At 38.4% G+C, this 26134-nt stretch overlaps 1 protein-coding gene across 1 annotated transcript in view; it reads right to left on the bottom strand.

Moving 5' to 3' along the window:
* Positions 1 to 26134, bottom strand: part of ca10a (carbonic anhydrase 10 (inactive)a) — a 176762-nt gene that overhangs the window by 132445 nt on the left and 18183 nt on the right. The window contains exon 2 of the mRNA XM_039661387.2: positions 22048 to 22122. Coding sequence (XP_039517321.1) covers positions 22048 to 22122 — 75 coding nt within the window. The remainder of the gene's footprint in view (positions 1 to 22047; positions 22123 to 26134) is intronic.

Raw genomic sequence — 26134 nt, 5'->3', positions numbered from 1 at the left:
ACCGGTCTCGTATCTCTCACGGAGGAGCGGGAATTTTCTTAGCAATGTTAAAACGCACATCAACTGATCACTTGTTTAGCATTCATATAAAAACACTACATTCAGATTCACCAATCAGAATGAATTCAGTTAGATTGAAACAAAAGCTGTGCATGTAAACAATGAATGGTGACCGCAGAAAGCAAAAACTGAATCCTGGAAAAAGAGGACGGTAACCCGTAAAGTTACAACTCCACTTTCTCCAAAGAACAAGAGCCTGCTAGCTTACCTTCCAAAAAAGACAGCGGACACAATGTTTAATCCCAATCCTCCATAATGCATCTGTCTGCGTATTCAGTAGCTTCGTCCATATTTTCAAAAAGTTTCTGCCAGTGAAATCAGACGCACTGGCACTGATCTGTGATTGGTTTGTTAACGCATTAGGCCAAACCCCCTATGGGTGGGTTTGAAAGGGTGGGAACGAGTGCTTGTATTCTTTACAAAAATCCCCCTCTCTTACACTTCCTCCTACAATGACGTAAAATGACGATTTTTGCGTCATTGAAGGAGGAAGTGAAAAAGGTAAATAGCAGATTTCTCTCATTGAGAGAGTTTTGCACAACCATTCAATAGTATAACTGTGTTTCTAACAATGGAAAGCTTAATGCAAATGGTTGGAGTGACCCTTTAAGAAAAATATACATTTCTCAGGTATACATTCAATCTGTTCGATTATATCTAAAGTCTTTGTTCACAGTATTGCACACCAGTATTTCAATCTCTTAAATGGCATTTTGAAAAACTGAATGTGGAAAACTCAACGTGGCGTAAAGACTTAAAGAGATACTCCACCGTTTTTTTTTCATATTACACTATGTTATTCCCTCAACTAAGACGAGTTGATACAACGTTTTCACTATTTAAATACAGTTTCACGAGTAGTGTAACTCGACCAAGAATGGTGATACAAAATAAAACATTGCGCTTTTCTAAACGTGTAAATTGGATAACTATAATGTATGCGGAAAACCATAGGAGCACTTCGACTCGGCGCATAAATATCATCATTCAGCCCGTTCTCATCCCAAGACGTCATCTAACTGACGCTTTTGACCATACGTCAACATCCAACGTTTTAGGGCACCCTTTAACGTCAGTTAGATGATGCTATCTAACCCTAACCCTACCCCAGACCTAAACCTACCCGCATCATCCAACTGACGTTAAAGGGTGCCCTAAAACGTCGGATGTTGACGTATGGTTAAAATTGTCAGTTAGATGACATCTTGGGATGAGAATGTGTTGCATCATTCATGAAAAATTCTCTCCCCCCCTCCCTCTCCTGAAGCCATCAATCTGATTTTTCATCTCTTAAGCGACTCTCATGCATTTTTCTGGATCCGGAGTGAAGAAGCCGCGCCGTCTGAGAAAAAGCTTTCTGTAGGATGAGCCTTTGCATTTGAAGCCGCTGGCCTTCATCTCGCCACCTTCAGTCGCCGTACCTGCTACGCTTTCTGGCATTTATATCCTTTTACTCTGCCAAGTGCGTTTACACCGCTGCGACTCAAACTCTCTCTATCTAAAAGAGCAGCGTCTTTTTCATGCCGCTCATGCCGAGCCGCACTCAGCAACGGGGACCATCATTTCATCGGACTGTCCTGCCTGGGTAAGGATCATGCAGCTCTCGCGCTCTGCCATCATTGCGAGCTATTGTCATGGGGACTCTGTGGACTCGTTTGGCATTTTGCTCCAAGTCTGCACTTCCACCTGCCATAGTGCTGCGCCGTCAAAGCGCCTTATTCAGCGGGTCCCCGATTCTTCTCCAGCCTGCCAAAGCTCGTCGGTTCGCCCGCCAGCTTCACTTGAGTCGCTCACCGATGGACAATGACCGCAGTCCAATGCCACTTCTGCTATTGATGACGATGAGATAGCTGCATCTGTAGAGGAGGCCAGCTGCTCTATTCTGGCATCAGAAAGTGAGGATTGGGCGAGCTCTGTGGACCTCCCCCCACCCGAAATGGGCCAGCATCGAATCGAAGCTGATGCATCTGCTCTCACAGGCCGTGGCGAATCTCAGCCTTGAGTGGGCAACACCCACTCAGCCCGCACACAACCGACTGGGTGGATGTTTCCTGCAAAGGGACCGCACTCCACCGTTCTCTAGGCCCACGCCTTGTCTTCCTGAACTTCATGAAGTCGCAAAGTCTTGGAACGTGCCCTTCTCAGCCAGAGTGCATTTCTCTGTCTCTGTCATGGTGGACGGTGCTAAAGACAGAGGATACCACTCTCTCCCTCCAGTAGAACAAGCTGTAGCGGCCCATCTTTGCCCACCCTCTGCTGGACAGCGAGCTCAGACGGCGCTACCTTCTAAAGTTTGCCGCACTACTTCCGCTAAGCACAGCCGCGCTTATACCCCCCCTTTAGTAAGGGTGCTCCGATTGATCGGTCGCCGATCACAATCGGCCGATAATTGCTTTGGGATGTGTGATCGGCGGTCTCTATAAAGGCCGATCCAGAAAATCTGATCAGATGACGCAAAACTCGTGAGACCATTTTTTTATGCCCTGGTAAAAATGGCTTCAGCTGTCTGGCAATTGTACAAGATGTGTGAAAAAGCAATTCACTAGCAATCCATCTGCAATGTGTGTACCACCCCACTGTCTGCTTGTCAAACTGTGTAGCCAGTCTCTGATCAACCCGTAAAATCACCGGAAAGATAGAGTCTGTAATCGGTGATCGGTATCGGGTGATACAGCTTCTACTAATCAGTGATCGGCCCTAAAAATCCTGATTGGAGCACCCCTACCCTTTAGGCAGGCTGTATCGGCATTACACTTGATGGCCGTACTGAAGATCTTCCAGCAGTGTTCCAAAACGACAGCGTTTAAGTTTCGCTATGAGATGAGATGTGGAAAATTACAAGTGATCTAGAAGATTAACAGCTTTTTAACAGTGATTTTACTGAAAACACAGTTGTCTATCCCTCACAACCTCGCTTTCATACCTGTAATGGCGCTGCTCCGGATAAGGTCTATTACTGCTGAAAATTCAGCTTTGGCATCACAGGAATAAGTTTTGAAATAAATTAAAATATAACATTACTTTCAATTATTGTATTAATATTACTTAAAGGAGCAATGTGTGACCTTTAGCGACATCTAGTGGTTCGGTTGCGAGTTTGCACCAGGTTTGCACTAAGGGCTCAGCCCACTGCTCACCCCTCCCTTTCGAAGAAGCTACGGTTGCTAAAACGGGACAAACATCTCGTCGGCTGAGACAGCAGAGAATAGCCAGAGTAAGCCAAGAGTGTGTAACATTGTCACTGTCTCTGTACCACAGTCCATTATAAACCACATCATGAATACTGTCTGTTTACAAAGCCATAGTCAGGTGAGGATCAAGGGTTTTAATATATAATTTAATAAAATAATAATCAGCTGATTGTCTCACAAACGTAACCAGCAGCACATTTCTCCCCACATACTGTAGCAAACCCATAATACAGCGAGGGAGCAGCTATATATTTTTTCTAACAGGGTAGTAATAGTTTAGCTGGCTAATATGAGCTGTTACTGTGGCTGAGCTGGGACGCGTCTGCATGAGTCCAAAGGTCGGAAGTGCGCGCGCTGTTACAATCATGTCATCTCCGCATCCCATAGATACTATTTACTACACACAATAGGCTTTTTTTCTCTGATTTTTAAAATTCTTCGCGGTCGACTTTAGTGATAAAAGACTTTAGTAAAAGTCTCTATCGACGGGTTAGTGATTCCTGTAACGTACTGTTTTACGGTCAATGACATGAATACTAATCATCAGCTGTCTCACGAACGTAACAGCACATCTATCCCCAACATAACAAACCCATAATACAGCGAGGGAGAACTAAGTTACATGAAACAATCCCAACTACATATTTTACACCACTCACAAGGGAAAAGTCACTACTCACGGAGTGTAAGGCTAGCTTCCAGCTTTCCGCTACTTCTCTTTCAAGGTAGTGATGAAACGCGTTCTGTAGCGCTGTTTGTTCGCGTTCGGCTACGGTAGGAATATGACGTCACAACATGGCGACCTTCATAGAAGGGGATTCCCTCGGTTATGGAGCTATTAATGTCTCATTCTAAGGTAATAAAAACATTACGGCTAATTAAGTAAGTTCTTTATACACCACTGAAAACATAGTTATGGATGTCATATTGCATTTCTGTTAATAGATACTCAACTTTGTTACACATTGCACCTTTAATATTATCAAAAACTTCATACCGACCTCAAACTCTTAAACATGTTGCACAATTACTATTACTAAAAAGTGTTTGTCTCAAAATCTGTGGCAGAATTCACACATTGCACAACTACCCTGCCGTCAGCACAACTGAGTTGAACCTTCCGCAGGTCACTTAACTGTCGCTATCTGCCCACCCTCGTGTCACTCAAAACTCCCCAACTGAACACAAAAGTAGTTCATATAAATGCCCAAACTGCTCTTTTCCAATCAAAGTAAATGTGTGGTTATAATTAGCCGTCAAATTCAGCTGCAATTGTGCTTAGTTTTAATAAGGAAATGTATACAGATTACATCAGGATTTGAACACGGGTCAAATTGCAAGCTAAACAAAAACTGTACCATTACAATAACTTGCGAGTAAAAAGAAGGAATATTATTTCTTTGGTCTAATTTGTAGAGAGATTCATTTATGGCTGGGCTAAAGAGATGTGATGTACACACTGCAGCTCAATACAGTTGTCACTAAGTGCTACATCGAATTGAATTCCACTATTTAGGTGTCCCAAAGCCACAATCCACTCCCAATTGGATGTCAAAAGCTTTACAGTGTGTATTTGGTTGTAGTTAATTGTCAAATATTCTCAATAATGTTCAGAGGTTTCATAAATGTTCAGAGGTTCTCAACATCAAGCATCTTCTAAGTCAAATACTGAAAGTGTCAAAAGTGCCCTACGAGTCATAGATAGTGAATAATTGTGGTCCAAAAAAAAAAAAAAAAGACTTTTGGCACATTTCCCAGTGATCATAATTTGGATGGGAATTAAAGGGATAGTTCAACCAAAGATTAGAACTCGGTCATCATTTGCTCACCCTTGCTTCAAACCAGGGGTCACATTAGTCTTTCTCATTGTCTGTCATTTTGATCGAGAGGGTAGTAAAAATTCTGTCAATCTACTGTATCATTACCAGCAATTGTATTATATAAATATAATATTTGAATGATAAGACTTTTAATAGTTTTTGTTTTAGACACATTATTATTTTTAAACATGCACTTACTGGATGAGCATATAGGCTAGATTGAGCATTCATTTATTTATGAAGAGAACAGATGAGCCGAGACTGTGCATTACTTTTCATTTTCACAAAACCACACTCTTTCCTGCTGGTGCGACTAAGCAGCAGTCAAAATTAGCACATAATTCTGTTATAAACCATATCAGACCAACCAGTGCTGACATGGAAACCAAATGAAACAACTGTGCCATGAACGATCAAGTTATATAAGGCATTTCAATCCACAAATCACTAACATTCACCATGGATTTAATGAAGCAGAAATAATGTATTTGTTTTACGTTATTCGTATATTCTATAACCTTAAGAGTGAAATAGAAGCACTTTAAGGGCTTTCGGTTGCTTAACAATTTTCCCGCTCTACAAAGCTAAATTTATCTAAATATCAAAACTTAATGTTATTTTTTAATGTGATGATTTGTAAAACTAAAAGTTTAAAGATGTAGGAAAACATTTCATAGCAAACAAACACTATATAATACAATATATACTGTAGAATTGTTGTTCTTATAATAGAAAGTCAGGGCCCAAAACAACATTGGACCCCACTGACTTTCATTGCATTCATAAACAACATTTTTACATCTTTTTAACTAAATAAAGAAAAGTTTAGTGTGAGATAAGCACATTTTATCTTTTTTTCTTTCAAGCGTCATTTTAACCCCCCAAAAAAAGTATTCATAAATTGGGAATTTTCTCTTAGGGGAATTGCATCAAGTTCCAAAAAAAAAACAATCATAATCTGAACAGATTTCATCTACCATGCAAGACTGAAACATATTGGTTCATTTTCATTTAAAGCCCTTTTTTCAACCAATCATTTATATGGGAGGAACATAAAATCTTTATATAAGCTATAACATTAGCCCCTCTTTTGCTTTTAGGGCATCTTTAAAGAGCCTTGTTTGAACTGCACATGTAAAAATATAGAACGACAGCATTTTAATATAATCTGTAAGACTCCGCAGCACACCCCTGAGACTTCTCTCTGTATTTCTCTTAAATGAGGGTGGCGTCAGAAAAATCACTTACATCTTTCTTCACCCCCTGGAGTGAAATTGGTTTGATCTGGAGCAGATAGTGCTGACGTACATGCAGAATAGTAAATGTTTCATATTTTCAGTAAAATCTACCACCTGCGAACCAGACATGAAAGTTCGGTTCAAACGATGGCGGTGAAGACATCCGTAGCACTTATGTAGCACATTTATCTTCACTAACGAGGGCTCATTCGGCACCAGCTCTCGTATGCAAATGAACTGCGTTTATTTTGCGAATTTAGGACGGTCGGTCCACAATACATCACAGACATTTCAAACAACCTAATATATAAATGTCGTTTAAAGCTTTCAGGTTTCTAGCCACACCAGGAGTCTTTCGGCTTCCTGGTGGTGTTCTGACTGATGGATGATAACACACCGTTCAGACTTGAGTGACAGGAAGGACCGACTATAGTTTCTCTCCAGAGATGTCCAGAGCAGTCTCGCACACATTCCGAACCATTCCAGTCCTCTCCCACAGACCTTATCGTGCTCATACTCATCCCTGTCAGTCAAGCGGCAGTAAATAAAGAGCAGGTTATGAGAGTCTTCCTCCCTACACCCCATCCATCAGCCAGTAACTTAATACCTACAGCTGTCATCATTTCTGAGGGGAACTGCCGTGTGATGTATTTCACCACCAAGGAGAAAATTAGCTGCTCTGGATACGTTTTGCCGCCTAAACTTAGCATTCCTGCATGCCTTCAGGAAAAAGCAGGGATGACTGTCAATGAGATGAATTACCATTCAGCTATGTTGGGGATTTTTGTTGTCGGACCTCTTGCACCTAGAGATTAAGGCGGCAGCATAATGCGTTTCCTCTATGATTCACTCACACACAAAGGCAAGAACTGCACTGCTTGAGTGTTTTGCTTTAATTAGTATACTGTGTCATGCTTGATGGCTGGATATTTGAGATCATTTGATGCTGTGGAGACTGAGGTGAGATGTTAACTAGGCTAAACATTGGCGCCAAGAGATTATTTGTATATATATATATATATATATATATATATATATATATAAATAAAGTCACACCAAAACGTTTGTACTGTATTAATACTTCTAAATAAAAATGTTAAATGGTTTTGGGGACTTCCAAAACATATATAGGCCTAATGGTGGTATTGGATTTACAATGTCAATTGTTACATTAAATTTAATATTTCAATTAATATTCAACAATAATATTGATCTGCCTGCACTGACACCATGACACAAGAACTGGGGATGATGACACAAGGATGATGACATTACAGTTTACTCACTTTTTTGCATTATTTTCCTGTTCTCTCTGTAAAGCTGCTTTGAAACAATCTGTATTGTAAAAAGTGCTATATAAATAAATGTAACTTGACTTGACCTATGGGTGTGGATAAAGTGCCAAGCAAGTAAAAATGTTTGCTTATATGTTGCTTTAGAAATACCTTATACACACGTTTAGTATCAAATTAAAATTTTATTAGATTGTAAGAGGTTAATGAAATTCTTATTTTTACAAATTGATTTGATTACCACAATTTTTATAGCAAATTAGAGGTCTTCACAGTGCACCCGAGACCCGTCGGCCCCGGACCCGACCCGGGACCTGTACGGGTTCGGGTCTATATTTTAAATGAGCAGCCGGGTCCGGGTCGGGTCCAAATCTGTTACTTCGGGTCCCGGGTCTGTTTAACATTGTGTGTAATACCCGTGAAGACCTCTATAGCAAATTTGTATTTGTCATTACTTTGTTTTTATATTCTATATACTTCTGACACCATAACTTACTGTTTAAGTCCAGTCACAAAAAGGAAAAGAAAAAAAAAATCTGTGATATAAAATGAAACCACTAGAATCTTAAAAAGATGTTGGACTTAAGGCCTGTTCACACCACATTTCGCACGCGTTATTCGCTGACGTTTAACGCCTCGTGACTAAACAAAGGGCGCCAATGTGAGTCTTCACACCGACGTGTAAAACGCCACACGTAAAAACGTCATTTTTTTAAAAACGCCTCGGGTTCGTTTTTTTAGTTGGACGCACCACGTGACCAATTAGATTGGCGCTTTTGCGCATGTGTTTGAAGCTTCTGAAGTTACAGTAACACACAACTTGGTGGCGCTCAAACACAAAACCGTCTTGCCGAGCACACATATGCAACGGTGAAGAAGATATACGCGTCTCCGTCTACACTACACAGCGAGGAAGATGCAAGGCAAGACGAATCTAGAGCTGCTGTTCTCGTTGGTGCTAGAACATAAAGAACAATGACAAACGCGACAGGGACTACAAACATCTTGAGAAAAGAGAACTGTTATGGAGTGGTATTGCAAACCAAATTGGCGCCATCTAATGTCAGGGAATGAATTCGCATGTTCACTCGGCTCGTAGTCAGCGAAAATCGCTTGGGTGTGAACACAAAAAACGCGTTGAAAAACGCTGACGAATAACGCACGCTGATATTCGTCCCGGTGTGTACGGGCCTTTAGAAAGATGTTTTTCCATACCGCCCATCACTGCCATGGGTAATGTAGAACATAACATTTTGTTCAACAAGTTTTCGTCTTTTAAGACAAGAGTCGTCATTTCATGTGAATCTTCATCATTTCTGTCTGGAAAGGAGCTTGTATGCCTCTTTTTCTGAATAATTAAGATTTTTTTTTACTCAACTATATTTGTTTGTTTGGGAACTATGAAATACTGTAAAAGTGTAAGCAATTCAGCAAATACCAAACACGTTTTAAAGCTCCTTTAACGTGTTGAATACCCCTCTATCTCCTGAAGAACTTAATGTACACAAGATCAGTCAGCGGAGAGGAGACACAGCTCATTTATTCATACATGGGATTATTAGGAGGCCATGATCAAACAGACCACAGTGAAAATGGGGCCAAGATAGCTGGGGCAACACCATTAAACTTTGAAAGCAGTTCCAGGTACATATATGATCACAGCTGATGTTCTGTGGGTTATTAATATCTTTTCATACGTCTGAAACTAACGTTATATGAAGGTCACACTAAAATTGTTTTACCCTTGTCACAGACTTGCAATCTTAAACGATTAAGATTTAAAAAGTATTAAAAAGTATTAAATTCTTAATAATAAAATCAAAGAATCTTGAAACAATACGCATCACGGTACAACCATTTCCAACAATGAAGACACTGTGGAGACTGGAGTAATTGATCCTGAAAAATCATTTTATTTTAAAATAATAAAATAGGAAAAAGTTAGTTTAAATTGTAATTATATTTTACAATATTACTGTGTATTAGAGCCAGACCGATATATCGGCAAGCCGATATTATCGGACGATATTAGGCATTTTCCAAACTATAGGTATTGGCAGTTATAATGGCCGATAAATGAATATTTCAAAAATAAAATAAAAACGCACGAAACACGCTTCAACCATGCCATGTTGGAGTTGTATAGTTTGTCCACCAGAGGGCACCCTACACGTCCCTGTTGGCAACACTCGATTATAACGCGCAACACATTCTAGCTAACCATAAAGCTAGCTAATAACACTATCATCAGTGGAATTTAATGAACTTTGTTAATTAATTAATGAGCTTTGGTTCCTCCTCTGCTCTGTTGCGACAATAAAAGAAACAAGTTTCTTTTTAAAATGCATTATCATATTATTTTAATTAAAACTCATACATAACTACAAATAACTAATGTTAGGGAAATATGTTAATGTTTTGTTGTGCGTTCCTGAAAAAAAAAATAATAATAATCGGCCGATATATCGGAATATCGGATTTTAAAACCAACAAATATTTGTATCGGTATCGGCCTTTAAAATCCTTTATCGGTTGGGCTTTACTGTGTATACTGTATTATGAATCAGGTTATCTTGGCAATACGAGACTTATTTCAAAAACATCAGAAAAAAAAAAATCTTGAAAAAGTGTCAAAAAAACCTCTGAGACTGCATATGTAGTATTATACCTTTGATAGTAACAATATCAACAAGCCAATTTTCATATCCTGATGGTCATTCCTCCCTAAAGTGAATGGAGACTGGGCCATTTAGTGCCCAATGATGTATGTGCTGACGGAAATCGATGTCTGAGGACTGCCTAATTGACATAACACTTGTTAGTACATCAAAGCTGTCTACAACTTTGTCATGAAAAGCAATTCTTGATTATAAAATCATCTACAAGCCATTTGCTTTGAAATGACAGAAACATCACTACAACTTTTTTTCATTTTTTATGGTGCACACAGGTTCTCCCATTAAATTTCTGACATCAGACTGTTGTATCACAGCAATTTTCCAGTGGCGTCAACATTCTCGAACCAAACACTGTATCAGCTTTAAAATCTGTGTTGATCAGGACTGACTCAGACAGATTTATACGAAAATGTGCAGATATTCTTCAGTAATTCACAGAGAGAGAAAGACGCTTACCACGACTTCCTCCATCTGCACCCTCTTTTTTTCTGGCAATGAACAGAATTTGTTTTGGCTGCCTTGAAAGTTGTGACAACTGCAGATTTGACAAGCCATGTGGGTAACACTTTAGAATACTGTTTCTTACTTAATGCATAACTAACAAGGAATTACTAAAGAACTAATATAGGACATTCTTTATTAACACTTAGGTCACTATTTTTAACTACTAAGGAAGATGTGTTAATGGGATAGTTCACCCAAAAATGAAAATTCTGTCAGTATTTACTCACCCTCATGTTGAATTAGGATCGCACTGAATTAACATGAATTAAGATATTTTGAATGAAATCTGAGAGCTGGATCACTCCTTCATACTAGTAGGCTTCTTGCTGGCCTCGAAAAGTAACGAGAAAGAAATCGTTAAAATAGTCCAAGTGACCACAGTGGCTCAATCTTAACTTTATTCAAGCGACAAGAATACTTTTTGTGCACAAAACAAACATAAATAATGACTTTATTTCAACTATTAATTTCCTTCTCTTTGGGCCTCTAGACAGTTAAATGTTACACGTAGGCTCACTATTGGCCGGCGCTGGTCATGTGTGTGTGATGAGTGTGACGTACAACAACAGATCACCCAGAGAGAAGGAAATAAATAGTTTAAATAGTTGTTATTTTTGTACGTCTTATGCGCACAAAAACTTTTCTCGTCGTTTGATAAACTTCAGATTGAGCCACTGTAGTCACTTGGACTATTTTAACAATGTCTTTAATAACTTTTCGAGGCCGGCAAGTTTCAGTCCTTCAAGAAGCCTATGGACTAGTGGAGTGATCCAGCTCTCAGAATTCATCAAAAATACCTTAATTCGTGTTCTGAAGATAAACTAAGGTCTTACGGGGTTGGAACAACATGAGGGTGAGTAATTACTGAAAGAATTTTCATTTTTGGGTGAAATATCCCTTTAACTATTCAGTATATAATATCATTTTATGATTGTGTTAAGTATCAGTTAGTTAATCAATAACTCATTAATTCTGTCATACCTCCTGAAGAGCTACTATTAATTATGGTAAATATTGTAACTAATGAGCTGTCATACACACTAGTAACTACAATAATCAGTTTTATTTTAGCAGTGGAGTGGTGAATGAAGTACACAAATCAAGTACTTGAGTAAAAGTACAGATACCACAGTGAAATAGAATATAGAATATTTAGGCATATAGAATACTGTTTCAAGTTCTAAGTTATTCCTTAAGAACCATCTAACAATTATTTATTAATTACTAACAAGTTCCCAATATTTTTAGTTTCCCTTAGTCGTTGCCTCAAATACATGAATTTACTCAATGGCATTCTATGCTGAGGAAAACAAACACACAGTACTGTATATAAAATATAAGAAGTTAGTTATGGCAAAACACTTGTGTATGGTTCCTTTCTGATGTTGATTTCTTACAGAACACACTCACAAAATCACACAGGCAAACATTTAACTTTAACATTATATGTATTTGTTAAAATTGCTACTTCTTTTAATTCCATTAGTGAATAAGAAAGTCAATGTAGTTTTGTAACTGTTCATTAATTACTTCTTATTTATTCTTGAACCTTAATTAGTAGATAATTAGTAGTATATCTCCAGGAGGTATGACAAAATTCATTACACTCTAAACAATGCTGGGTTGTTTTAACCCAACTTTGGGTCAAATATAGACAAACCCAGCCATTGGGTTACCTATTTTAATTATATTTTTAATATAATTAAAATATGTAACAACGCAGCATTTTTAGAGTGTAGTTATTGATTTAACTGTTACTTAAAACAATCATAAAATTCTATTACGATTAGTTAACACATCGTACTTAGTAGTTAACAGTAGTGAAGTAGTTAATGAAAAATTACCTACTAGTTCTTCAATAATTCCCTATTAGTTATGCAGTAAGAAAGAAACGGTATTCTAAAGTGTTACCGCCATGTCCATTATATGCGATGCAAGAGAGGGCTCAAAAGCACTGCAAGGTGCATAAAATCATTTATGATGACATCCATGGGATGTATTGCAGCATAAAACAATTTCAAATGTCAGCTGATAAATGTCAAAGCACACGAAGAGAAATTAAATAAGTATTCAGTACAGTCCAACATATTTCTAATGGGCACACATGCTCTGTTTCAGACACAGCTCAACTAGAGCTCCAATGGGTATTTTTCTCTGTTCTTAATTACTTTTCGACTAGTGGCTGTCAATCGGTAAACCGCTACTAAATGCTTGACATGCAGGGTCTACCTGCCTATTAGCATCCTCAATTGATTTTATGTAGCTTAACCACAGCTTAAATGAAAGCTTTTGGTGACACTCTAACATTACACACGTGCGATAGGTGACAAACAGTGGCAAAACAATTGTTGAAAGCTTCTTTACATAGTACATGTAAATATAAATGCATGCTATGATATGTCCATTTGACACCTGTTTATTTGCTGTGAGAAAAAGGTTTTAATTTGATCAAAAAAAAAATTATTTGTGAATTATTAAAGTGCCCCTATTAGTCTATTTTCAAATATGAACTTGTTGTATAAATTCGAAAGTAGACTTAAAATAAAGTTTTCGCCTCCCAAAAGAAAGAATCGACTCCGAACGGGAATAGCAGCCTCACTTCCGTGACCTGCAAACATAACACCGTAACACATTTGCATAATGCCCGTCTATGGTCTTCATCGCCTGCCCGCAAACACAACGCATTCTCACCCCAAGGCGTCATCTTTGACCATGCTTCAATATTTGACGTTTTAGGCGCCCTTTAGCGTCACTTACATGACGCGACCCTACGGCGTCATCTAACTGACGCTAAAGGAAAGCGTCAGTTAAAGGACGCGGTTAGGTTTAGGTGTGGGGTGGGGGTAGGGTACACGCGATCCTAGGGCGTCATCTTACTGACGCTAAAGGGCGACTAAAGCGTCAGATATTGAAGCATGTCCAAATGCTTCCCAAGGCGTCAGTTAAGTGACGCCTTGGGGGTGAGAATGGGCTGGCAAACAACGTCTACTTCGACCTGCCCTCAAACACTGCTGCTGGTTTGTGTGTACATGTTGAGAAGACACTGTTTTATGCTTTGCAAAAGCAAATTCTCTTTGTAAACACTTCCAAAGAGAACGTGAAGAGCCAGTGGTTAAAATTACCACACCGATGCAACAGCAGTATAACCTTTTGATTGCTTCTCAAATCTCCGTGAGGTCTAATTGGGATTTACAAAAGGCTTATTCGTTAAAAATGGGACAGTATACCCACTTTATTTGAACCAACTTGCTCCTCAGAATCACAACCTGTGAATATGATTAATTATTGATGTATATATTTTCTACCGGGTGCCTCCGTTAACCTCTTTTCTCAGCTGTTATTTCTAATCAACTAAGAAAGAAAGATCTTGGATTACATGGGGGTGAGTAAATTATAAGCAAAGGTTTTTTTTTTTTTTTTTTTGGTTTTTTTTTAAAGTGAACTACTCATTTTCCAATATAGTACTAATATATTGTGCAGCCCTGGCTATGTTATTAAGCTGTCTCCAATGGAGGCTCACGATTTTCTGCTCTGTGTCAGATTTATTTATTTTATCGTGCTACAAATATAGTACTGTAGCTATAACATCATGCCACACTTTTACTTTGATTTGGAGATGGTTCTGTGACCGGGTGTAAACCAGTCTTCATTTATCACTACTTTGTACCACAAAAATCAGCCAAGAGTTGAAAATGTTCTAGCTCATCAACCACCAACGGTCAGGGGCATCATGCATTCCACAGCCCCACAGGCAAACACAGATCGCACTAATGCAAGATACAGTACAGCAGCGGTGGGACTCACAGATAACAGGTACTTTAGTTTGCCGGGCACAGAGCATTTAACAATCATCAAAATACAGCTGTCCCTTCCCCAACACGAAGTCCTTCCCACACCTCTAGTGAATAAACAGGAACCAGATTGCCAATCCGACACCCCTCCCAGCAGCTCAAGATGGTGTGCATCTACGCCCAGCGTGATATTCCACCGGATGTGACTCGGACTCAAAGACAAAGGTTTAAAACCTTTATCCAGCTTTACCTCTTTAAACCCTTCTTTGTGCCCTCCCTTGTAGCATTGAACAGTGCAATCCACCAAAAAAGAGCACATAAAACCACAAACATAAAATAAGCTAAATTATGAGCTATGTCTGTCTTGCTCATGTTATGTAGGCTTATGCCCCTTTTCTGACCCCAACAGACCCTCATTACACCTCTAATCCATAGAGAGGTTTATAGTTATACAGAAAAAAAAAAAACTGGTGATAAATTTAATCTGCATGGAATTACACAAGACATCACTCGTATTGTTTTGAATCGGGGAAAGATCCAATGCACGCTCCACCTTCAAAAACAAGAGTCAATCGCTGATTGGTAAAGTCATCGTATCACTGAAGCTGTCAGACGCACGCTTCCAATGCACATGACCTAGATCCAGCCCGAAAAATAGTTTTCTGTTATGATTTGAGCATTTAGAAACACAATTTATGAGTCAGTTGTTCTCAGATTTCATTGGTGATTTCAAATATGAAATTTAATCGTAAACTTGGCAAACAGTTTTTTCAGAAAATCAGAATTTTATGTTTCTCCATTCAATCACTTGCATGCCCGAGAAGCGTTTCAAAGATGGCCGCAGAGTGAAATGACTTGTCTTGAAGGGATTTTGATAAATATATAAGAATTAATAACTTTTTAAAACATTAAAATAGAAAAGATGGATTTTAAATTGTAACAATTCCATATTACTGTTTTATGTCGGGTGTATGCCATATGCATATATCATAGAAGCTCACACAAGCTATTTTTTTTCCCATTTGGCAAAAAAAAAAAAAAATCGTTAGATTCAAAAATTTGTATGGTTGAGTCTCACATCGTGTGAGAGCAATTGGGAGCCGAGCCGAGGATCTGATTGCCTCTCAAGTTTCCCATAATTTTTAGTTCCGTAAATTCAGAGTCTGAATTTGGACCATACAGACTTTAAAGAGTCCCCAGAGTTAAACAGTTGAGTTTCACCATTTTCAAATGCATTCAGATGAGTTTCTGATATTTAGAAGAATAAAAAGTAACCAGACAGTTTCTGGTCTCATTGACTTCCATAGTATATTATTATTTTTTCCTACTATGGAAGTCAATAAGACCAGAAACTGCCTGGTGACTGGTACAGTATTCTTCTAAATATCAAAAAATTGGCTGAATGGATTCGAAAACGGCAAAACTCAACTGTTTAATCCTGGGGGGGGGGGGGGGGGGTAAAAAAAAGTGGAGTATCCCTTTAATATGACATATACAATCCAACCACATCACATACAATAGGCAACCCTATAGAATGCACATACACTGACATACACTAGTGAACAAAATAACCATGCTGTTCTTTTCCCTTGTTTGGTGTCAAATCTCATATGATTGCCACCGTCTTTCCATGCGGTATACAGTTGCGCTGTGGAATAGCTGCTTGTACATGTTATGATTCAGTTAACATCATAACTGTCAAAGGGCTCTTGAATGTCTAAACTCGCACAGTGTGGCTGGCTTTTACTTTTTTGGATCAAATAAAAAAAAATACATTATTTCAAAATATGTAAAATAATGTTACTGACCCAAATCTTTTGAATGGTACACTGTAGCATGTGGATGTGGTTGAAATGCTTGATTGTGCTTGAGGCGTAATAAAAACCTTTCCCCTTATCCTTTTATTCAAACTTGATTACCGGCCCCAGCCCTGCATAGTTGAAAAAGCAACTTCTCTTCAAAGGCTGTTATCACGTCTGCTCCCCTGGACTAACCTAGCGGAAGTGGTGTCTGGAGCTCTCCTCAAGCTTCAAAGACAGCACCGATGCCTGATGACCCCCATCATCAGAAATCACCAGCCATAGAGACTACAGAACTTCCATTATACACACAGGAAAGGACATTGACTTCATTTTATCCACAACCAAACTATATAGTATTTCCCCGTGCTTAATACATGTCCCAATGCCATATTAACTTAGAAGCATCTCTGTAGTTGTTGTAGTGAAACTCCAAGCTTCTATACAAATATGTATCACTGTTTTCAATATTTGCAGACACTATCTGTTTTGTATTGAAATAATCCTCTTTTTGGCTATGTTACTATAAATGCATCTCTTAATTGATGGTGTATTATAGTTGCTATAAAAATGATCATACTATTTTTACCATACTGTGGTTTAAATCTGCACAAAGTCTTCAGACCACCATAAACATGCAAATAAGGTGTGAATGGATCACAAATACTTTCTCTGGGTCATCTGTGATTGGTAACCACACCAAAAATGGGCGTGACAGATAAGGCTTTACGCTCACCTTATAAACATCACCTTAAATATTCACTTTTAAGAAGCCTTGCCTCTAGTATCTACAACATGGAGAAACGTAACCTGGCCATGAAGAGGAAGTAATCACATGAAAGAAAAATTTATCTTACTCCAAGAAAGAACACCCATTAACCTTGTAATTGCAAATAACCACATCATAAACACCATAGCCTATATCCCCTCACTCCACAACAAATCCTTTAAATTTAATGTTATTCAGAACAGAACAAGAATTTAAAAAGTAGCTATAAATGATATATTAAACTACACAATAAAACACAAATTAGGCTACAGTGGCATTCATTATAAACAACATACAAACATCAAGCCAAAATGAATTGTAACCCGTGCTGGCAAAATGAGCACGGGCTGAGCAACAGGCAAAACAAGTGAAAATGTAAATGTTGGTAGAATTTGAGGTTTTCACCAAAAATTGATCATTGAGCCCTCGTCTAGCGACGTAATGTTGCAAAAAGCAAATAAACATCTAAAATGATCTTTAATTTTATCTATTCTGAGACAAGTACTTTTCCTTTGCTGGTGCTTCCCCTCAGCACAAGTTTGTTGTAAACTTTTGTTGTTCCTACTTTGTGAATATTCGATAGCATGAATCTAAAACAATGAAATGAGTCTCAATAACACCTTCTGTGATTAATAAAAACACCCTGCGTGGTGGCGCATTGTGGTATCATGGAAGTGTCCATCCTTTGAAAACATGACAGAAATGACATTTTTTCCAAGCTCTTAAGTCAATATTTTGTCGATACATGCCTGTTTTGTAGTGGATATGGATAATAGTGAGTGCTCAGACTGTGGTTAATGCTAAATGCACTGCAGTAGCCGAATCTAGATGGAGAAATTGACATGGAACATTTTGCTTATTAATGACTACTTCAGTGCTAATGTGCCAGCACCAAAACAAGATGATTGTGGACATTAATGTAGCAAATCTTGATAAATGGTTGGTTGGGCATGGACACAATATGAAGACCGTATTAAAATTAACTTTGCTACTGTAGCAGTTTTGGTCAGTATTGATCTTTCTACACATCCATGCAGTAAAAAAAAAAATCATGAACATTCTTTAACAGAATTTATTTTATTTTTATTTATACACTTGTTAACATGAGATGGGTAATTTGTTATTTAGGTCTATTGTTATTATTGTCATGGATTGCTACATGGGTAGCTCTTAGCCAGTGACACGCTTCTCAAACCGGTAATCAGTTTCAAAGTTACAAAGACAAAATTAAAAAAGAAAAAAGGAAATTGTGGGTAACAGAGGTATGGCATCACTGAAAGGCGACACTTTGACATAGCCTGTGTCCTGGTTAAAATTACTTATTTCTTTGGATTTAAACGTTGGGAAGTAAGTATACAAAGTCAACAAAATAGTAGACCATTTTGCAAGATGTAAACAAGACTGGTCCAGAAGCACTTCCTGTTTCAGTTTAACACTACATAAAAGCTGGGATAAAATACAACCAACAGAATATATAAAACTGAATCAAAATGTTAAACAAACATCTTTAAGATGTTTTCTTTACATGTGAAATAAAGAAAACAGTTACAAACTGAAACTGAAAGGAAGTGTTTCTGAACCAGTGTTGTTTACATCTTGCAAAATGGTCTATATAACACGGTTTTAGTGTTTTTTGGATATTTGAATCCAAAAATCTTGCATATCCCAGGCTTTAATCAAGTGAGATATTTCATGTAGTTCTATTTATGCCTTTTTTAATAGTTCATTGCATCTGTTTTTCTCTGCTGCAGGTGTGAAATGCAGTGTGAACCCTCATGTTCAGTTCTTTATGCTATTAGTGCATGTAAAGCTAAACCCCTGGAAATAAACATTTGTGGTATTAATGGGTCACATACCCCCATCAATTGATTGTTCATTTAACAGAATCGGCCCAAAAAAATAATATAAATCAACAAAATGCTGTCATTACATTTCTTCACCCGTTGTATATGCTGCACGCAAGTTCATCCCAACTTATAAACTTACCAACCCATTCTCATCCCAAGGCGTCATATACTGACGCTTTTGAAGTAAAAATCCAAAGCACATGGCACCCTTTAGCGTCAATATGAGATGCAGATATAAATGGACCAGAAGGCGCCTCCTAGTGGTCTAACCGTAACCCTACGCCAGACCTGTACCTACCCATAACTGAAGCGTTATATTGACGCTAAAGAGTTCCACTTCCCAGTCTTCACCTTTTCTCTTGCCGCCGCCATCTCTCTGCAGACTGTAGTGATCATAGACATGGCCGGTTCGTGAACGAATCATTCTTTTGAACCGGTTCTTGTTAATGAGTACACTTAACCAGTACACTAAATCGAACTGAATCGTTCAAAACAGTTCGCGTTTTGCGTCAGTGCTGATCCACAAGTCAATAAAGTTACTCACTTTCAGACATGCATGACAGTCCCTCCGAATCGAAATAAACCAATATCCCAGAGTATATTTTACTCCAGTAATTCCAACAGTTCACTGAACCGAGACATGTCGGTGCCACTGCTGAGAGAAGTGATGAGCACGAGCAGCTGATACTGCGCATCCGCGTACTACCGAAAGCACAGGTACAGCGGTTCTCGGATCATCACCAGTACAGAACCGAGAACTGTTTAGACTGAGCTTGTGTGTCATCTTCGTGCTAGTTTTTCAGCCAATAAAGTGTAAGCCTATATATTTCATAGAAAATTGTTTCTAGTACTATATAAATACAAAGGTTTAATTGGCATCTTTTTTCAAACGACCCGACCACGACCCGAATAATATCTTTAAAAATATTTTTGGATGACCCGTAACTGTGGGTAACCGTGGGTGACCGCAGGCAACCCTTCATTTTGGATCAACCTGCGCATCACTGATGTATACGCATTGTCAAAAGTGTCACTATGACGCCCTAGGATGAGAATGCGTTGAACTTACACAAGATGAGACCTCACATGAAATTTGATTGTTGCCACCGCTCATGTCCATATTGATAAATGCTAAGTTTTGCATGAAAGGACTGTACTCCCCATTTTCTGTCCTACGTTCGTTTAGTTATATTTATAAACATTTAAATATAAACTGTTCATAGCATGTACATAGTCTGTAATATATTCTTGCTAAAGCACTTCTGGATGGATGCAATTGCATTTCGTTGCTTGTACTGGTGACATGCAACGATATAGGCCCAATGTATCTGAGATCTGTATAAATGTGGCAACCATTTATTGATTTTTAAAATCCACATTTTAACTGATTCAAATCTCTCGCACTAAATTATTGCTTCAAAGTTAATTAAAATGGATATATAGAAAAACCTTCAGCAGATGTTACAACCCTCTTAAAAACAGAATTTACAAAACTAGCATCCTCACTTCCCTATTACTGAAATCAGAACATCTTTAATTGGAAAGATTCTTGAGCTTGTAAACCTTTCAAAACAACCCTTAATCTGAACAACTGAAATATATATATATATATATTAAATAGAGGTAACTTAAATCTTTCACACATTTTACCATGTCTGGCATTTTAATTTATGCTGTGAACACATCAACTTTCTTTCAGGAGCTCTAATCCTGCATCATGCTGTCAATGAGAAGTACAAAACTTTTTGTTTTGTATGCACGCAGCTTTACTGCCAGGTAAGCGAAAGGTAATTAATCAATCTCCAACTATTTCTACAGGAATTAAAGCTGCAGTTAAAGAGGCGTTTTTCCTCTTTGTCACCATCTCAGTCATTCGCAGAATTATCAAATTTACGCGAGTTGTACTTCGACACCGATGGCACAGCGTGGATGAACACAATGTTTGAGGAGAGTGTGAGGCATTCGATCACCGCGCCGATGTGGATATTGTCATTCAGAATCACAGATTGTTCTTTTTGGAAGTATGACCAACATAAGAATTTTCAACGGAAAATGTCATCTGAACTAGTAAGAAAAATCCACTTTTGTTCTGGTTCTAACATTGAGTAACAGTAAATCCCACTGCTTAAATCTAACAATTGCTTAAGTATCACTAAGTATCACTTATCACTAATCGCTTAATAAGTTATCATATCATGCAAAACCGTGCAAATTATATTTTGTTCTCAAATTGTTAATGTTAACAACATAAGCAAGCATTGCGTGACTACATGTAATATCCTTTTGATATGCATCCTTGTTTTCGCATAGGGCCAGTTGCAGTCTCTTTTTCTGTAGCCATTCCAATGTCCGAAGTCTTTTGCATTTTACAGCGGGTGAATCTGTTGTCACTGGTGATTGTCGTTTGAACCTTTCTGGAACCGCCATCAAATTTATAAGTTTAATTATATCAAGTGCAGTGAGAAAAGGCTATAAATCTCCAGCTCAAGCATCCTCAAACACAATATAGCTTATACTAGCCGAGACTCCTCCTTTATGTGTACAGATGTGACGTAATGACACAAAGACGTGCTTTAATCTCCCGTGGAAATCTACCAGTACCACTGGAATTAAAAACATTAATTACAAGCTTATCGATTTGAATCGAGCTAAGGCAAGCAGATACTGTAGTTTAGAACACTGGTTGGTTAAGCATTTTCTCAAATATGTATTTTGGATCATTTTAACCCAATAAAAGCAACGGACTGCAGCTTTATAGAAGAATTAAAGAATCAGTCACAATAATTCCAGTGAATTATTGAATTATTGGTTCATGCTGGTGGTTCTTGTAAATAAACAAAAAAGAAAACATGCTTCACTGATTCCAACACTGGTAATGAACTTATGGAATTTAATATAAATAAAGTTGATAATGAGATAATATTTGTTTTGATTTGAAAAAAAGTGATTTTACGTCACAAAGCAATTATTGCTCAGTAATTAGAACTAATGTCTCAATCCATGTGAGCATAGGGAACACCATTTGTGAACTGATAAAAAGCTGTTGTAAAATGATTACCTGGAACAAAGCTCCCCTGAACAACTTCTTTGTAAGCCCACCATCCCTCATGGATTTTGGGTGGATTTGGCTGAGCTGTGAGGAAAGAAGAGGAAAATTAGAGTGATTTACCATTAATTATAGAAAAACATTTTTATTGAGTTTGACCGTTCATTGTTTTCTCTATTATTTCTCCATTCAAAACTGATTTCTGGCAAACAGCTCTGCAAGAGAGGCACAAAGCAAACACAATTAAAATTAAAAACCTCCACTTTTGTTCTTCAGAATGGAGAGGCATTCTGGATGAACCTGAAGAGATCCGATTGAACCAGGGATGTAGTTTATAATTGAAGTGACCAAGTAAAGATCCTACTGCTAAAGGAGTTCAAGGTCTGTAATTACGAGGCAAGATTTTAGGATACTGCATTTTTACACCTAAACTTTCTTGTCCTTGCTTCCATTGAAAAACATGACTGTTGGGCCAGAGGTGGCAAGGCTGCCTTTTAATGGAACTCGAGGAGGGTTAATCCTTCCATCAAGGACAAGAACTAATGCAGGAGAGTGGTTCAATTTCACACAAAAAAGGGTGGTGGGTAGAGAGGTGAAAATGCTTCCTCCTCTTAGGGGATCTACTTGGGAAAAAAAATAAATAAAAAAAAAACATCAAAATGAAGCTAATGCTACTTTAACCAAGCATACGCAGTTGAAAGTCCAAAATTAAAGCTGACTGCAATTGCTAACACTGCTTTATTCAAGATCCCAATGAATGAGGATCACTAGTCAATTTTCAGACGGAATTAATACTTCCGAATTACAATGTTGAATGGTTTTGGTCTAGTGCTCAGATGTCTTCCAAAATAGCAGATAATGATGGTATTGGATTTACAGTGACACCTACAGGAAAAGATGCAGCATTATGCAAGGATTTGCTTACCGATGCCAATATAGACGTACATATCAACCCGGTCTCATCCCAAATCGTCATATAACTGACGTTTTGGGACGTCTTTTGACCATACGTCAATATTCGCCTTTTTAGGGCCCCCTTAAACGTCGGTAGATGAGGTTATGGGATCCTAACTCTACCCCATACCTAAACTTAACCCTAAACCTAACCCGTCACCTAACTGACGTTAAAGGTAAAGCGTCAGTTGTATGACGGCCCGGGATCGCCATCTACCGACGTTTAAGGGGGCCCTAAAAAGGCGGATATTGACGTATGGTCAAAAGACGTCCCAAAACGTCAGTTATATGATGATTTGGGATGAGACTGTGTTATACATATAGACATATTGCCACACCGTTTAATTTATCCTGCAGTCATGTTTCCAATAATAGAGCAAAATCAAATAAGCAGTATTCGACTTGTCATGTGATTAACATACTGTAGCAGACACCAAAACATTTTTTTTTTCCAACAGCTTTTCCTTAGACAGCGAAATGACTGTAGTCATCATCTCATGTAAACATACATACTTTCATGGCTTTAAAGATGCATGCTTCCCTTTCTTCTGCTTTTTTAATCCATATTATATTGCTTCTCGGTGAAAAAAAAAAATACTTTAAACATCATAATTTGCGAAAATGCGAAACGTACAGACTGCCCTAAGGATGGCCCTGCCCTAAGGATGCACAAATGATCACCAAATTGCTCCTGGATCATTGGGAGAAGTTGCCCTAGCAGGACATTTTGATACCAGTCTTTATTCATGGCAGTGCTTTGGGGCAGCATTCCTCAGGATGCTTCACTGTTGGCACCACATGACTCATGGTAGCGTTCACCTTTTCTTCTCCGGACAATCGATATTCCAGATGTCTCAAACAGTTGAAAGGTGGCTTCATCAGAGAAAATAACTGTCCAATCCTTATACTTCCTGAAGAATTTCAGTCAGAAAAGTGGCTTCTTTGTGGCCCTTCTTGACATCAGCCCATTGTCAAGAAGTCTTGTCCTTAGACTGTGTGTGCGTAACTGCAGATGCACTCACACACCCCTGCGGCCAATATTGTGCAAACTCTGCACTGGTGGTGACACGGATCCATAGCTGACTCAGGAGGAGACGGTCCAGGCGCTTTCTGGATACTTTGGGATGTCCTCAAGCCTTCTTCACTGCAGTTAAACCTCTCTCTTTTAAGTTGTTGATTCGGTAAATCAAATGATGTTAGCTGGCCAATGAATATTTTTGTGACTATTTAAAATTCATCTGATCACAGCACAATATTTTAGAAAATGTAATCAACACTTCCGATACATTTGGGGGATCAAGTTTGGTCATAGGGTTCCAAATCTCACACCCAGCACATAGCAAATTAAACAGCATACAGTAGCAACTGTTTAAATGTGTCACAACTATGAAAACTTCAAAATCTTTATATCTCGCCACCAATTGATGAATGTCACAAATCTCTCCCCCACTCTATCTCAGGTATCTTGTCAGGATCTATCTTCAAACAGAAGTTAGTATGAAGTGAGAGGCAATAACAATTCATCAGCCGAGTTCTCCTGAGGGACACTGGCGTAATAATACAGGAGAGCTTTAGTGGAAGCTCCAGGACAAGCATCAGACACTGCATCTCTCTCCTTCTCATTCGGGAAAACAATGCTCCCATCCCTGCAGCTCAAAGCTGCCGTCATTATCGGGATGGAGACCGGATAGGAAAACATAACGCCAATTGATCATTTCTGAAAGCAAAAGACGGAAGCACTCCAGACTTAATGCGAAAAAAGCTTTCCATAGAACCTCCAAGGAAGAAGTGTTGTGTCTATTGTGATTAAAATGAGAGTTTTGATGGCTTTTATGCAAGTGTATACGGCTGTGAGCTTACAGGAACTAAAGAATTGTTGTGATTGAATGTAATTCGTTGCACTCAGATCTTGTGTGTGTCCCAGTTGAATGTGCAAGGCTGCATGAAAATGAGACATCACATATTTTATCATGACAGCAGTTTGAGCAAAGCAGCTAAAGTTCTATTCCATTTCCTACACAGCTTGGCGGTGCCCCAATAACATATTTACTGGCTTTAGCAGAAAGAAATACCTCAAACCTATTAAGCGAAAACTCAGTCAGAGCAGATGTCATGCGGAATTTAAAGTTTAATTTCAACATGCGCCGTCCAAATGGCTTCACGTAAATGGTGGTGAGCTGGAGGTCCAGAGTCAGGATGTCTGCAGGCTCATCTGCATCGATTTGCTGTCACAACCAATCAAAGGGAGGGACAAACAATGGCCACACCCTCAGTGGAAGACAATATATAAAGGCCAGATGAAGTAACTGGCTCTAAGCCACAGTATCAACTCAGATCCAACAGGGATTACATTTTATGCTTTAATAATGGGATTCAAGTGATTGGTTTAATAATATCATTCAAATGATTGAATGCTGCTGGCATTGCCTTTTCAGCATTTTACAAATGGTGCCGCTTTCCCAGCAGCTGACTTCCTCATGCATTATTCAGAGTTGGGTAATCAAATGAATAGATGAGGGCGGTTGCAGCACAGAGGTAACAAACCTATTGAATGTCTGTGGAGTTAGTGTCAATAGATCAAAAAGTAATTAACACTAATTTTCTGATCCCTGTTCCCAATGGGGAAACCCCCGTGCTCTGCAAAGGATTTTCAAAGAGGCACTACACAGCTAAACATAGAAGGCACAGAGGAAAATTTTTCTACATTTGTCACTACTAGAGATTATAGGGATGTGTACGAGTTATTAAGTAGTAAAGTACTCGTTCTGCACCAACTACAGTTGTTGACTAACACACACATTTACCTGTTGTAGGCATGAAATGTACTTTCCCATCAAATATCTCACCTAAATCTCTAAATGCTTTCTGGTGCATCCAAGTGCAGCTATATTCGTCATGCACCCCTGTGATCCCATCAGAGATGATGATCTGCTTTTAGTGCTACAACAGACTTCATATATTATAACACACACAGAAGTACTCGTTTACTCATGTTTCACAAGAACATAACTCAAAATACTCATCCATTGTACAAATAAATGAGATGAAGAGCAACATTATTCATCCAAACGGTATTTTACAACTTATTTGGTGTGGAAGTTCTATTTTTGGACAGATATGAATGATTCCTGGTATTATTAGCATC

Source organism: Pimephales promelas, chromosome 17 (genome assembly GCF_988280905.1).
Source record: "Pimephales promelas chromosome 17, fPimPro1.hap1.1, whole genome shotgun sequence".
Classification (NCBI taxonomy): domain Eukaryota; kingdom Metazoa; phylum Chordata; class Actinopteri; order Cypriniformes; family Leuciscidae; genus Pimephales; species Pimephales promelas.
The sequence above is the reverse complement of the archived record's forward strand: the minus strand, read 5'-3'. Positions and strand labels throughout refer to the sequence as shown.